At 42.4% G+C, this 16,274-nt stretch overlaps 1 protein-coding gene across 1 annotated transcript; it reads right to left on the bottom strand.

The window, feature by feature from the left end:
- Nucleotides 1-5,011: 5,011 nt before the first annotated feature.
- Nucleotides 5,012-12,171, bottom strand: NOPCHAP1 (NOP protein chaperone 1). The gene is made up of 4 exons (XM_015068822.3): nucleotides 11,998-12,171; nucleotides 10,084-10,170; nucleotides 7,738-7,874; nucleotides 5,012-5,780 (listed from the first exon to the last, which is right to left on the bottom strand). The coding sequence occupies exons 1-4, from the start codon at nucleotides 12,107-12,109 to the stop codon at nucleotides 5,562-5,564; spliced, it is 555 nt and encodes a 184-aa protein (XP_014924308.1). The 5' UTR covers nucleotides 12,110-12,171; the 3' UTR covers nucleotides 5,012-5,561.
- Between the last annotated feature and the right edge of the window lie 4,103 nt (nucleotides 12,172-16,274).

Here is a 16,274-nt window from a genome sequence, read left to right as displayed (position 1 = left end):
TAATCCTCTTCCACACGCCTTTGCTAAAGCAGTCCCCTTTGCTCACGCACCCTCTGCGCCTTCCTACCCCCAGCTCGGTTTAAGGGTCTCTCCGCTGTGCTCTCCCTTGTGAGGAACACAGTGCTTACCCTTGGTGCTGAAACCATCTGCCACCCTAGCTAGGTATGAGCACCCCTTCCCCACCCTCAGGATTGGCCTTTACTTTCGGCCACGGAAACTGCAGCTGTCATTTATGGAGGGACTCCTGTGGGCCACACGCGGCGCTAAGCACTTTGTAAATGCTATCTGATTTAATCTTCACGTCTGAGAAAAATGAGTCCGTCGAGGTTCTCTTCTTACTGGCTCCACGGCTACCGAGCCATCCTCTTCGCGGATGCTGGTGACTGCTCAGGTCCCGCAGCTGGTCTTCCTCATGCCTCCTTGTGTAATTCTGCTCAAAGTCTAAATCAGATGCTGTCACTCCTCTGCCCAAACCTTGCGATTCGAATAGAATCAAGTCCAGTGTACTCACTGGGGCCTGCAAAGTCCTATCGATCTTGCTCCTTGCCACCTCTGACTTCATCTCCTATGAATTTTCCTCCTGTTCTGTCTAGTCACCCCAGCTGCCTTGACGTTCGTTCCTGAAGCGAATCAAACTCTTGCCCCAGGGCCCTTGCACTTACCGTTCCTCTTCCCGGTGGTGTGCTGGCACATATTTACCCAATGGTCCTCCGGGGAAATTCTTGAAGCATTGGCTAACTTCTGTGTATAAATGCTCTCATCAAAGCTGATTTCAAGCTACAGAGATGCGTGCAGAGCAAGCGGAAGCCAGTGCCCGCACACGACTGCCTTTTCCTGTAACTCTCTTTGCCGACGTACAACCTCCTGGCTGACTGCCTCACTTCATGTCTCACCTCCAATCCCATCTCACTAGAGATGGATCTTCTAGCACATGTGTCCGTCCTCACACTCATACCTCATCTGCCCTGTCACTATTCTTCTTAACCTGCCTTCTTTTCATAGCCCTTATCACAGCCTGGCATGCATGCATTTATCATCAATCTCTCCCCCTTAGAATGTGAGCTTCACAAACAGGTGCTTCTTTTGTTCCATGCTGCATCTACAATGCCGAATACATAGAAGGAAGGAGCTCAGTAAATATTTGCCTTCAAGTGAAAGAGGTTAAGTAACCTGCCCGAATCACACAGCTATTCACTGGTAGAACAGGTACTCGAAGCAATGAAGTTCCTGGTCTTAACCAAGCTGGATGGCTCTTCATGCCAAAGCCGGAATCAGTTCCTGCGTAGGGAACGGCAGCAAACACCAAACATTGGTTGCCGTCTGCAAGAGCTGTTGTGGAAGTGGCTAGAAACAGGCTGCAAAACCAGACTGGATCCCTTATGCCTGCCCTCCAGGGAAGTGAAAGCTGTCGAGGGCGACCTGGACTAAAGGAGACCATTAGGAGACTAAATGAGACGTGGTGGATGGGGGTGATTATCATCACTGTTAATGCAAATGATACCCAAGCGGATTTTTAAAATGATTAAATAATACCTAACTATGTAAAATTACATCAAACAGGAAGGGAAGATTCAACCATAAACTTCCCACACAGAAATAACCACGGATAATTGAGACTGTGTCAGACTTTTTCCATGAAAATATATTTTACAGAATTAGTATAATACGGCACATAACTTTGTTACCTGCTTTTTTTTTTTCATCTTTCTGTGTCAATAAACATGCTTCTTCACATGTTGAGTGGCTTTAATTCATTTGTTCTCCATTGGTGGACATTTAGACACATGTTGCACATGGTTGGTTTTTGCTATTTTAAAATTTGCAATAAATCTCACGCAGAAATTTATGAACAAATCTGTTGGTTAGGATAAGTTCCTAACAGTTTCCCCCACATTCTTGCCACCACTGTGCATTATTCCTATAGCATCATAATACCTCACATTTTCTGAGCACTGTTCTAAACACGTGCTGTGTATCAACGCATTCATTTCTTAGCAAAACCCCATAAGGGGACAGTCACCCCCATGTTGCAGATGGGGAAAGTGAGGGAAGTGGCCGGGCTGCGGTCTGGTCCGGATGGCTTTGGAGTCTGTGCTTGTGGCAGATGACTACGGGGCCCACGGTGGCCAGGTGTGGCAGAATGAGCTCCTAAGGTGGTGGTCTTTTTTTTTCTTCACAATTAGGAAATTGTGTCACAAAACAAAACCTAGCGATAGTTCCATCTGCAGTTATTTAATGCAGTGAGTCCGTGACGTCCTTTGTTTCTCTTTGCAGTGCTTGATGTACAGGCTCAAGAGTTTGTGGACACCAGACAGGACTCTCAGGAATCCTATCCAGTCGTAAAATACCCAATCCTCTCACTTCTTTATGTGCCTCCTTTTTCGGGAGGAGAAATACTTTCTTTTCCAAAAGTTTACTAACACGGCTTTGCTCATTGGGCAGGTCCGCGTCACGTGCTCATTCCCAAACCAGTCGCGGGCAACGGTTTCCCACGACCGGGCAGTGGGGAGCCAACCACAAAAATTCCAGCATTAAACTCTTTGGAAAATCTACCAGTCCTGTTTACCCTGTCTTGTTTCTTCTGGATCGAGAACCACGATGCTATTCATCTTAAGCACAGATGAATTACTTTACTTACAGAAAGAGAAAAAGGGTAGTTTAATGAACATTTACTGTACAAGTGAAAGGCCCTATGCTAGGCACTGAGGGAAATACAAGTGAAAATCAGACCCAACTTCTCCGGTCTTTCCCTACCAGAGTAGTGGATACGGGAACCTTAAATACACGAGCTACTTTGTAAGGCAGGCATTCCTTAGAAGTACCATATTTCATGGACAATGAAAATACGGTGAGAGTAGGTGGGAGATCCGTTCAGAATGAAATTTCTGCCTCAAAGGCCATCACAGCTGATTTTCACATTTGTAACTGTCCAGAGTCACAGAGGGATGGTATTCCAAGCACGGGGACACCATCTCACCAGCCTTAGCAGCAATGGAAACACTGCCCGAATGGCTGCCACATCTCACACAAGCCCCTGGCAGACAGAGCACAGGTCGGACCAACCAAAGCCCAACAGTGATTTACTTTCCAATAGACTGAAAGGCAAACTGCTGACAAACAAAACGGCTTTTTAATTAAGGGATAACATGCATACGGCAAAGTGCACGGATGTTAAACGTGCAACTCAATTACGTTTTTGTATATACTCGAGTGGTGGTGACTGGAGTATGAAACACGCTAGTGGGTGACACAGAAAGGGCTCAGGAAGTATTATTACCTATTATTGTCCCATCTGCTGATTTGGAAAGTGAAGAATACAATCTTGGTTTCTCTGTGTTTTTTTGTTTTTTGATATGTGGCTTGAAACATTCTTTTTCTGTGAATTCGTTATGTACTTTGGCCTTTTTGTTATTAAGGTATTAGTCCTTTTTCTATTTTGTAAGAGCCCTTTATAGATTGATGCTCACTCTTTCTTATATTGCAAATATTTTCCCCAATTTGCCCCTTGCCTTTAAAATTTCTTTACTACCTCCTGGTTTTTAGTATTTATGTGGATGAGTTTTCTGCTCTTTTCCTTTGTGATTTCAGACTTTGACGTTCTGCTTAAGAAAAAACAAAACAGAAACAAAAAGGTTTTGACTCCTGCTTCCTGAAAAAAGAAATAAAAACTATTTCACTATTAAATAATCACCCATATTTTAGTATGGAACCCTTATAATTTTATTTCTATTCAAATCTTTAATCCACATATAATTTATCTTAGCACACAGTGTGAGGCTAAGATCTAACCTTTTTTGAAACAGCCGGTTCTGACATTGTACACTAAATAATTCACCCAGTTTACACTCACTTAAAATGCCATCTTTACCATAAATTAAATTTTCATGGTTTTCTTTTTTCTACTATGTCATGAGAATGTCCAGAGGACCTGAGTTTAGTTGACTTCCCTTACTGTATAGGGAGGCTCGCTGTAATACACGAGACAGCCATGGCAGGAGGGAATATTCACATTCTACACACTAGCATGTATTTCTAGACTGACTGGTCTCTCACTGATCACTCGGCATATTTCTGTTGTGAAGCTGTATTTCCTGTGAAGTTACACCTTCATATCCCCCTGCCAGGAGCAGCCTTCCATGGCTTGTAATTTCCCATATGCCCCCATCCATCCACTGATTTGGTAACATTATTCATGCCTATTCTGTACCATGCACCATGCTAAGTAGTGAACCAGACAAATGCAATTCTTTCCACGATGTAGCATAATATATTAGCCGGCAGGAGACAATCTTTAAATATTTACACCAGTCATCCGTCACTGTTGTGTTTGGTGCTACAGAATATAGCACAATAACCTTTCTAGCTGAGGAGTCTCATTTCCAGATCCGTTCGTCTCTTCATACATTTAGTGAGACACAGCCCAGAAGAGCTGGTTCCAATTTCCAATGGGAAATACCAGGAAGAACCTTGAGAATCATCTTCAGAGTATTTACAAGACAATGATGTGAGGAGTAAGAAAAAATAGTTAAAAGTTAAAAGAGAGACCTAAAACTCTAGGGCACAAATGCCATCAGCTTAGCCCACTTGGAGCCAGTCCTTTAAATTCTCAGGCCTATATCCTGAGCAAAGCCAGGCCCATGAGATCTGAAACTGAGTAAGGTCAAGGATGAGGCAGAAAGGCAATGCCAGCATAGGATCATTTTGACCTCTGAAAGGGGGAAAACTAGTTGTATATATAGCTTATAGCTCTTTGTGACCCATACCCTGTTTTTTCTGTGATGCCCCTATTTTCTACATCTGACAGGTTTTAAACTGTGGGCAACTGTGTAGAATAGTTTTAATAGCTCAAACAAAAAAATTTGCCTATGGAAAAAAAGGAAAAACAAAAAATCATGAATTTTTCCAACCAGTAAATTCTACCTGCACTGAGTTCAGGCTGCAGAGTCACCAACAATGATGAAACCACACAGCACCACATTCCCAGCTCAAACTGCAAAGGACTTTTGTGGTTTTTGTTTTTGTTTTTTTTTTAATGAAAGTAGATATGCCTGGGGGCAGCTGAATATAAATAATTCTTATCTTTATAAAAAATTTCTTTCTCTTAAAAAAAAAAAAAATTCTCCCCTATTGAACCCACACTGTGATGGTAACAAATAAATCTGATTTTATAATATCCCAAAAAACCTATATTGGGTTATTCAAGAGAATAAATTTCAAACAAAAACAAAGGATTTGTATTTTTACTTTAAAATAAGTTTGATATTTCCAAAGTCTGCTGAAGAAAGAAAATGCCAGCAAATTCACTTGTCACCATACATAAAGCTAAGCTTTCTAAAGGGAATCTCTTTAGCATGAGATCAAATGCAGTCTGCTCTTAGAAGATTCCCCAAATGCTACTATTCCAGCCTTTAAAAGATAGTTTCTGTTTCTCTGAGAAACAAAAAATATCTAATATCACATACAAGCACCACAGATACCTGAAATGCAAAATAACCAGCAAGTCACATTCTTTTTCCACAGAATTAGCAGGCGTATGTCACCTGCTCCCAAGGTCATTTATTTTACTCTTTCCTTTTTTTACTGGCAGGGCTGTCCAAAACCTCGATCTTGCCTTTTCCGTCTTCTGAATGAGGAAGTTTAAAGTTGTCTGTGGTGACTTCAGAAGAGGCGGTGTCATCTTCCTCAGAGTCTGAGCTGTCCTCTGAGCTGTCTTGCGAACTCTCTTCTGAACCGTCCTCTTCTTTTGAATCGGACTGATTCATCTCAAACAAGGCCACATCCTGCCAAAAGCACCACGTGAGAAATTTATTCCAGGGCAGTTGCCTAAAGTTGTGATAACAACCCTGGGAAGAACCAACTTTTGGCCCAAATACTGAAGCACAAAGGACAAGGAATATTTTTAGTGCAATATGGCACTTTTTTTCTTTCAGTTGCCACAGTCCACCATAATGATTTACATTTACTACAAGTCTAAGAAATCCTCCCACAACCCAATTCTATATAACCTGAACACATTCAACGATAGGCGTTCAACAAATATTAATAGAGGTGCCTGGGTGGCTCAGTCAGTTAAGTGCCTGCCTCACTCTTGATTTCAGCTCGGGTCATGACCTCACAGTCATAGGCTCGAGTCCCGTCTTGAGCTCTGCACTGGGCATGGAGCCTACTTAAGAGTCTCTCTCTCTCCTTCTGACCTTCCCCAGCTCATGCACACACGCATGAGTGCCCTCTAGAAAACAACAACATAAACCCCCAACAAAACAAAAAAATGCAAATATTAACAAATACTAACATGAGCCAGGCACCACACTAGGTCCTAGAGACTCCACAAGAGCAACAAAATCCTTGCGTTTGTGCAACTTAACGTTTTTGAGCAGGGATTGGTAAGTTATAGCCTGTTGGCCAAACCCAGCCCACTGACTGTTTTTGTTTAGCTCATGGGCTAAGAATGTTTTTTCCCCCAGTGGTAGGGAAAAAAAATTAAAAAATAATATTTCATAAAACACAAAAATTATATGATATTCAAATTTCAGTGTCCGTGAGTAACATTGATAAAATTTGCCTATTCGTGACATAATCGTCTACAGCTGCTTTCATGCTAAAGCGGCAGAAATGAGCAGTCACAAAGAGACAGTACGGTCCACAAAGCAGAAGTATTTACTAGCTGGTCCCTTACACAAAATATCTGCTGACCTCTGGTCTAGTTAGGAAAGAAAGACAACGAACACCTACATGTAAAGCACAGTGTGGAGCAGTGAAAATGAACAAAAGTAAAGTAGGATACGATAAGGTACTCGTGGGCCATCGGGAAAAGCCTCTTGTTGAGGGGACAACTGATGAGAGGTAGAGGGAGTTAAGCTGCAGAAATGTGGGCAAGAGCCTTCCACACAGAGAGAACAGGCCTGGAGCAAGGAGCGTGAATGGGAGCGCAGGCAAGAGGGGGCCAGGAGGGAGGGAAGTCAGATGGAGAGCTGGAGGCCGCTCACACGGGCCCTGGAAGGACTCTGAATTCATCAGAAACGTGATGGGAAAGTGAGCCACAGACAGTGTGAAGAACAGATTCTAGGGAAGAAAGGGCAGAAGCAGGGGAGCCTGTTGAGAAGTCACTGCAATAGTCCAGGGTGGAGACCACGATTCCGTGGACCGAGGGTGGCAGCAGCAGACGTCACACAGAGTGGCTGGCTCTGGGAAATATTCTGGAAGCAGCACTGAGCAGAGCTGCTGCCGAATGGGATATTATCATCAACAACGGTGTTGGCTCTGTCCAGACACAAGTGTTATAAAGGGAACTCCGGGGCAGAAATAAGATGTGAATCTAAATGGAGAGGATTTTGCATGTGGCTTAGGTAATCAGTAATTGCATTAAACACATTCATTTTTGCATTTTCTATCAATCAGGCTATGATTACTTCTTTCAGGCCTTGGATGGGAAAAAAAATCCACTTAGGACACTTAGTAAATTAACGCTTCAAGATAACAAATGTAGTATTTGACCTTAAAAGCCCTCCTATGATTCTCTATTACTAAATTTCTAAGCTCCACCCAGGGAAGCTTACTGGTCTGTAAGATCCCTAATCGTAAAATGACTGAGTTCCCATGCAGTGCTGGAAGCATGAGCTGACTTTGCAAGAAGGAAAATAACACTTGGAGTTAAAATGGAAAAGTCCTCTCTTTTGTAGATGATGGGGCATACCGGTAAATTTCATACTTGATGAAATGAAAACAAAGCATAGCTACCATTTGTATAACTTTTCCAAGACTCCCATCAATATCTTCAATATTGAAATGCCCAGGGGGTGCGGTTGCCATTTCTTTTCTTAGCTTTTCATTTGCCTGAGCCATCTGTGGGAGAAAGGTCTGTACTTGGTCCAATACTAAGGAGAGAAAATAGAGTGTATCAATATTTATGTTAGTCTTTGGCCACACTTCAAATTTTAAAATCCAGAATTTCCTATAAAACACTTCTGACTTGAAAAGTAATCAGGGGCACCTGGGTGGCTCAGCTGGCTCTGTTGGGCGTCCGACTTCAGCTCAGGTTATGATCTCCCGGTCTGTGGGTTCGAGCCCCGCATCAGGCTCTGTAGTGACAGCTCGGAGCCTGGAGCCTTCATTGGATTCTGGGATTCCCCCCTCTCTCTGCCCCTCCCCTGCTCATGCTCTGTCTCACTCTGTCTCTCAAAAATAAAATGTTAAAAAAAAAATTTATTTTTAAAGTAATCACAGCGACAATAGTTATAATTTAAAAAAAAACTCAAATTTCTTCCATTTTAAAAACGTCTAACCTTTTTCTGAATCCTTAAAGCAGTAGGACTACACAAGTTAGTGAATATTTCTCAATGCTTATTAGTGTTTTCATATATCCCCAGAACTGCACATTTCTAGAACGCTGGCATTCAACCAATAGTCACTGAATAAGGAGAAAGTATGACTTAACAGTTAAACGAGCCAGGCTCTGAGGCTTTGCATTCAGGCTGACGAGGTTATTCACAGCGTCCCAGTTCCGCCTTCTACCTGAACTACCTTGGGCATCTTAACTAAGATGCCCAACATGCTCCCCTTGTTTCTGATAACATAATCCTGACCTTCCTTTTAAGCTCTGTCATTCCTTGCCACTCTTGTGCCTTTCCCTATACATGCCTAGATGTTCCACAACACTGGTCACCATGCTTTGGTGCAATACCATAGACGGTGACACTGTGGCCTAGCCAGGCCCATAAGAGATCACCCTGGGACTTCAGCCTGAACTGTGGAGAAAGAGAGCCCTTCTTTCTGAGTCAGTAAATGAGTGGTTGAGCTGCTGATGAACAGGGCAACTTGCCACATGGTGAGGAAGGGCCTGTTCTAGAGTTAGCCAACACCTAGGGAAGCAGAGCTAAGAGTTAGAGCAGGAGACCCCGGATGACAGCGAGCACCTGGGTGCAGAGGTACCTGAAGTCACTGCTCCCTGTCCCACAATAAAATTGGTCACCATAACTTATTTTTTGGCTTAAGGCAATCAGGAGTTGGAGTTTGGTCATCTGCAGCCACAAGTGTCCTAAAAAATTTAAATTTAACCATTCAATACCTCAATTTAGGAGTGCCTGGGTGGCTCAACTGGTTAAATGTTCAACTCTTGACTTCATTTCAGGTCATGATCTCACAGTTCATGGGATGGAGCCCCGAGTCAGCCTCTGTTCGGACAGCGTGGAGCCTGCTTAGGATATTCTGTCCCTCTCTCTCTCTTTGCCCCTTCCCCACGCATGCACGCGAGCATTCTCTCTCAAAATAAATAAATAAACAAAACCTCAATTTACTCATCTGTAAAACAGGGGTAATAACTGTATTATCCTAAGTACAGGGGAATCAATAAGCAAGGTGTGTCTAATGTCGTTAGCTTTCAAAAGAAGCCCAGCACATAACTGTGCATATAATGAGTTCTCAAAACCTGTTAAGTCACTGATACAGCTACACGATACATGACTGAAACATCTGGAGTACAGAAGATGAAAAGAAAAAGGTGGTAAAGGTCAAGAAATGGCCTTGAATTGAAGTGCCTGGCTGGCTCAGCCGGTTGAGTGTCCGCCTTCAGCTCAGGTCATGATCTCACAGCTTGTGGGTTCGAGCCCCACGTCAGGCTCTATGCTGACAGCTCAGAGCCTGGAGCCTGCTTTGGATTCTGTGTCTCCCTCTCTCTCTCTCTACTCCTCTCCCGCTCATGCTCTCTCTCTCTCTGTCTCTCAAAAATAAACATTTAAAAAATTGTTTTTTAGAAAGGGGAAAAAAGAAATGGCCTTTAACTGTAAAATAGGGCTGCTAGAGGATGAAATCAGGCCATATACATACAAAGCCCCACAATTAATCACAAGGAAAGAAATGAGAAACATAAAAAAGACTCAAATGGAAGTCTACAGATGGAATGAATACACCGTGAGCAACTCATTTAGACACCAAACCCCCTGGGCAGTCCCAGGGCGACGACAAAGAGCTTGGGTCCAATAGCTGGGGTTCCCTGTGGACCTCTACTGCTTACATGGGCAAAATTTAACATCACAGAGAGTTTTGGAGAGAGAAAGGGGTAAAAGAAAGAGAGGGAAAGATACTTACAGGGACTCCTCTCTATCCGAACTGTTTGAAGAGTGGAAGTTTTTCTGCAATTAGGCTTGGGGTTGATGAGTAACCTGTCCCATATACCTGAAAGCACACCAAAACTGAATTTACTAGAGCATAAGGAAATAGAGCCCATCAGCGAACTTGTCACGACCACTCTCAAGTCTTGAACATTCCACATTCTCCAAGACATTTTTAGAAAAAGAGGCCCTCCAAGTTCCATTTCAACATTTTACCTCTTTACAAATACCCAGCTGCCCTTCCTTAGGCCTGTCTCATACATCTGTATGTGTCACCGATGCTAAGCATTAAGTGCAAACTAACCTGCACCTGTGCGGATCAGAACTCCATCAGTGACAAATGCGTTTCTGCAACAAAGGGACAGAGGAAGCAGTACAGACACAATAATAGTTAAGTGGAGCCAGAAGTGGTTATACTGGGCAAATTATTTAACATCTTGGAGCATTCCTTTATTTATAAAGCACACCTGCCTTGTTACTGGACCTTCATTAAACATGTCCAACCTAGGGGCGCCTGAGTGGTTCAATCGGTTAAACATCTGACTTCAGCTCAGGTCATGACCTCACGGTTCGTGCATTTGAGCCCTGAGTTGGGCTCTGTGCTGACAGCTCACAGCCTGGAGCCTCCTTCGGATTCTGTCTCCCTCTCTCTGGCCCTCCCCAACTCACGCACTGTCTCTTTCTCTCTCTCTCAAAAGTAAATAAACATTAAAAGAAAATTAAAAAAAAAATATCCAACCTAGACAAATGAGCCCTTTGAAAACCTTTTGTTGTCCCCCCACCACCCCCATACACCTTTTCGGCCCCCTCACTACTACTTGCCAAATCAAACAACTCTTCAGCCCATCAGAGTTCAGAGGACAGGGCCTGAGTTTTTCAAAACTCAACGCTTTGATCCCCCTGTTTCCAGCAACTGGAAAACCTCTTCACTTAAGTACAAAACTCCTGTTCACCCCCAAAGCAGAGCTTAACAAATATTCTTTGATTACTACTTTAGGTCTAACAATGGGATTAGCATAAAGAATCCCATCAGTCTGGAGCTAGACTGACTGCATTCAAATCCTAATTTTGCCACTTTCCAGCCACGAGATCTCCAGCAAGTTACTTATCTGTATGATACACGGTGACTCAGTTTCTCACGTTTATAAAATAGAGGTAACAGAACCTCTGCACAAGGCTTTTGTGAGGATTCAATAAGTTAATTAATTCCTGGGTCACAGTAAGCACTACATAAACGTTGGCTCTTATCATAACTTTGGGATGCTCTGGGTTCTCACCGAATGTCTTCAAGCTAATATTCACTGAGAATACCTCCATTTCCCAAATGTGAAAACTGGGGCGTTCAGAACGTAAACTTTCCTATAGTTCCACAGCTAATCACGCGTGGAGTTGGGATTCGAATCCATGCTTTTAAACTCCACTACGGTGCCTGCAATCCTATGTAGCTTTCCTGGAACCAAGTGTCCCTCTACGAGACAGAGGCAAGGCACTAAGCGGTGGTTCTGAGAACACAGAGGGGTGGGGGTGCGGGGGTTAATCCGTAATAGTCTCCTGCTCCCGCCACCAGCCAGCTGCTGGGACCCGGGACAGCCGACCTAAGGCCCTCCTCAAGCCCTCCCCCTTAGGGGACGTGTCCTGCTGCGCCACTCCGCAGGGTGGGGGCCCACTACTCCGCAGAACCTAAGACCCTCGCTGGGCCCATGGCCGCGTGGCCGCCCCGAGGCCTCCGAACCCCAGGCGCGCCGTGGCGGTCACGCAGAAGCCCTGTGGCCACCCCTGGGCGTCCCTTCGGGGGTGCCGGGCTCGGGCAGGGGGCCGTCAGCCTGTCCCCCCGGCTCACACGCCCCCCGCCGCACGTGAGCACTGCATGCCAACGCCACCCGCCCGTCACCTGCGCGGCCGCCGCTTCCCGCCGTCAGCAGCTCCTTAGACACCGAGATCCCCGAGCAGTCCCGGGGTGAAGAGGGAGAAGCTCCAGACTGGGACTCCTCGCGTACCTCCATGGCCGTCGCTAGATTTGAGAGCCAGCCCACCCAGACCCGGATGCAGGAAAGAAGCTCGGGCAGGGGGCGGGGCCAAGGCCGCGATTGGACGAAACTAGGAAGTGGGCGGGGTTATGGCAGCCGGCGGCCAGGGCGACCCCTGGCGGATCCCTGAGGCCACTTCTGTGGTGGGAAAAGGAAGGTCGGGGCTTCTGAGGTCCCATCACTGGATGAAACAGCTGGCAAAAGTTGATTTTAGTCAAACGATCCGGACAACAGCGCACCATGGGGCTGTCCTTCTCCTCGTTCTTTTATTTTTATATTGTGGTTAAAAAAAAAAACATACGCAACATAAAATTTAGCATCTTAACCATTTTTAAGTGGACAGTTCAGAAGTGTTACCTGTATTTACATGTTTATGCACAAGATCTCTAGAATTTTTCATCTTGCAAAGCTGAAACTGTTCGTTGAGCAACTCCCCCTTATTGTTATCATAATAACAACTTAACATTATATTACAACCAAATTCTAAAATGTAGGGCACAAAAAATTATGGGAGAAATGACAGCAGGCACTGAAAACACTGATTGATGTAGTTTAAAAGCTGACTTCACTCTCTATTTAAAATCTACTCTGGAGATCATTCAGGGAAGGACAGCACCTTTCTTTCTTTATATTTCCAGTGCCTCACTTGGAGTCAGGCACACAGTTAATGATTAATCCATGTTTAGTGAATGAACGGAGAGAAGTTGAACAAATGAATAATTGTGAATTGTTTCATTGATTGATGGTTCACCCCTGTAAAACCGTATTCTAGCCCTTAGAAATGTCTTCAAATCTCTGTTGTGAATTGTTGACTGAGATCAGAAGCAGCCCATAGGTACAATGCTGTATAAAACTAATGGAGCTCTTTGTAACAATAACTTGGAAATAAAGAAATTCAGGGCCGCCTGGGTGGCTCAGTCCGTTAAGCATCAGACTTTGACTCAGGTCGTGATCTCACTGCTTGTGAGTCCGAGCCCAGCGTCGGGCTCTGTGCTGGCAGCTCAGAGCCTGGAGCTTGCTTTGAATTCTGTGTCTCCCTTTCTCTGTCTCTTCCCCAGCTCACACTCTGTCTCTCTCTCTCTCTCTCAAGAATAAATAAACATTAAAAATATTAAAAAAAAAAAAAGAAACAGAAGACATTCATATTTAGCCAAGATAGAGTAGAAGATGCACTGGCAGAATTTAGTCTCCCTCCTAGAAATGATGTTGTTAACCAGAAAAGCCGTTTTGTAAAATATGACAATAAATGTAAAACATATTTTTTTCACCTTTAATAGCTCTAAAAGATCATTGTTTAGATTTTTAAAAAATATTATAGGGTTTATAACAAATGTAGAAATAAAATACATATGACAAGAATGGCACAGAAAGTGGAGGTAGTAAATCTGTTGTAAGGATCTTATATTTCAGGGGCACCTGGCTGGCTCAGTCGGTAGAACATGTGACTCTTGATCGTGGAGTCATGAGTTCAAGAGCCACCTTGGGGGTAGAGTTTACTTAAAAAAATAATAATAATAATGATGAATAAATAAATAATAAACATTAAAATTAAGGATCTTATACTTTATGTGAAGTACTTTAATAGGATTTAAAGATCGATAGTGATAAGTTAAAGATTTATATTGTAAAGACTAGAGCAACTCCTAAAAAAAGTGAAAAGTAGAATAGCTAATCAGCCAATAGTGGAGATAAAAACTGAGCTGTAAGATATAATCAATTAGTCCAAAACAAAAAAAAAAAAAACAAAAAAACAAAACAGGATAAAAGAAAAGAGGAGCAAAGAACAGATGAGACAAACAGAAAACCAATAAGAAGATGATAAACTTAAGTTATACCCATTTCAGTAATTAGATTAGATGTAAATTAGTCTAAGATTTAAAAGGCAAACATTGTTGGACTGGATTAAACAAGACCCTACTGCATGCTGTCAGCAAGAAATTCCCTTTAACTAAAGACACATAGGTTAAAGGTCAAGTGATGGAAAAGATAAACCATGCAAATATGAAACAAAAATCAAGTCAGAGTAGCCACATTACTATCAGACAAAGTGGATTTCAAGACAAAGTGCTGCAGACTGAATGTTTGTGTCCTCCCCAAATCTTAGGTTGAAGCCCTAACCCCCCCAGTGTAGCTATATTTGGAAATGGGGACTGTGAGGAAGTAATCATGATTAGATGAGGTTGTAAGTGTGGGGCCCTGATCCAATAGGATTAGTGCCCTTATAAGAAACACCAGAGTACTACTCTTTCTCTCTCCACATGTACACACACATTGTGAACGCATGGTAAGAAGGCAGCTTTATGCAACCCAAGGGAAGAGCTCCCATCAGCTACCAACCCTGGTAGAATCTTGATCTTGGATTTTCCAGCCTTCAGAACTGTGAGAAAAGTAATTTCTCTTGTTTAATTGTGGTATTTTGTCATAGCAACCTGAGCAGACTAATGCACGAAGGATAAAGAGGGACATTTCATAATGATGAGGGGATAAATTCATCATGATTCACAATAATTGTGAATGCATCTTATAACCGAGCTTTGAAGTATAAGAAGGAAAATCTAATAGAACTAAAAGGAGAAATAGACAATATTATTATTATTGTTGGAGATTTTGACCTTCCTCTCTCAATAGTTGGTAGAATAAAGTATACACAAAACCAGTAAGTATAAAGAAGTCTTGAGCAAAACTATCATCCAGCTTAACCTAACTGACGTGCAGAACACGGGACCTTGCAATAGCAGAATACACATTGTTTCAATGGCAACAGAATAATCAATAAGATTGATCATATGCAAGACCATAAAACAAGTCACAAAACATTTAAATGATTGAAGTCATACAGGGGTGCCTGGGTGGCTCCGTCAGTTAAGCATCCTAATTCGGCTCAGGTCATGATCTCCCAGTTCATGGGTTCAAGCCCCGCTTCGGGCTCTGTGCTGACAGCTGGGAGCCTGGAGCCTGCTTCAGATTCTGTATCTCCTTCTCTCTCTGCCACTCCCCTGCCATGCTCTGTCTCTCTGTCTCACAAAAAAATAAATAAAATGTTTTAAAAAATTTAAAAAATAAAGATTGAAATCATACGAAGTTTGTTCTCTGATGTCAACAAAACTAAAAATCTTATCTTGATTATCAAAAGCAAACTAGATCACAATAACAAAAACCTATCTGGAAAATCTCCAAATATTTGCAAATTAAGCAATTCAGTTTTAAATAACCCATGAGTCAAATAAAAAACAGAAAAGAAATTATAAAATATTTTGAGCTGAATTAAAATAAACACAGAAAATATCAAAATGTGTGCAGTGTAGGGACACCTGAGTGGCTCAGTCGGTTAAGCATCCGACTTCAGCTCAGGTCGTGATCTCCATCCAGTTCATGAGTTCCAGCCCGCGTCCTGGCGCCTGCTCCAGATTCTGTGTCTCCCTCTTTCTCTGCCCTCCCCACTCATGCTCAGTCTCTCTCTCTCAAAAATAAATAAACATTCAAAAAAATGTATGCAGTGTAGCTGGACCAGTACAAGGGGGGAAATTTATAGCATTAAGTGCTGATATTTGAAAAGATATAAAGTCTCATTTATCTAGGCTTCCACATTAACTAGAAAAAAAGGAACAAATTAAACCCAAAGCAAGCAGAATAAAGAAAATTATAAAGTGTGGAAATCAATAAAATAAAAAAATAAACACAATATAAAAAATCAATAAAACCAAAAGCTGATTATTTACAAAAGTCAATAAAGTTAATAACCCTCTATCCGAGCTAATCAGAAAATAAATGGAGAAGACAAGTAATATTAATATCAGAAATGAAAAAGGAGTATTACCACAGATTCTACAGACATCAAATGGATAAAGGAAACATCCTAAACAATTATGCCAATAAATTTTCTAATTTAGATGAAATGGACACATTCCATGAAAAACACCAACTATCACAATACTGGTTCTTGTTTTTGACAAATGTACCATGGTATGTACAATAATAACAAAAGATGGAAACTCGGTAATAGACATATGAAAACTCTCTGTGCTATCTTCCAGAATTTTCCATAAAATTAAAATTATTGTGAAATAAACAATTTACTTTAAAAGTAATTCAAGAAAATTGTCCTAAAATGTGTAGAAATTTGAGTATACGTATCAAAGGA

The sequence above is a fragment of the Acinonyx jubatus genome, chromosome B4, assembly GCF_027475565.1.
Source record: "Acinonyx jubatus isolate Ajub_Pintada_27869175 chromosome B4, VMU_Ajub_asm_v1.0, whole genome shotgun sequence".
In the NCBI taxonomy this organism is placed as follows: domain Eukaryota; kingdom Metazoa; phylum Chordata; class Mammalia; order Carnivora; family Felidae; genus Acinonyx; species Acinonyx jubatus.
This window is presented reverse-complemented; position numbering and strand designations above follow the sequence as displayed.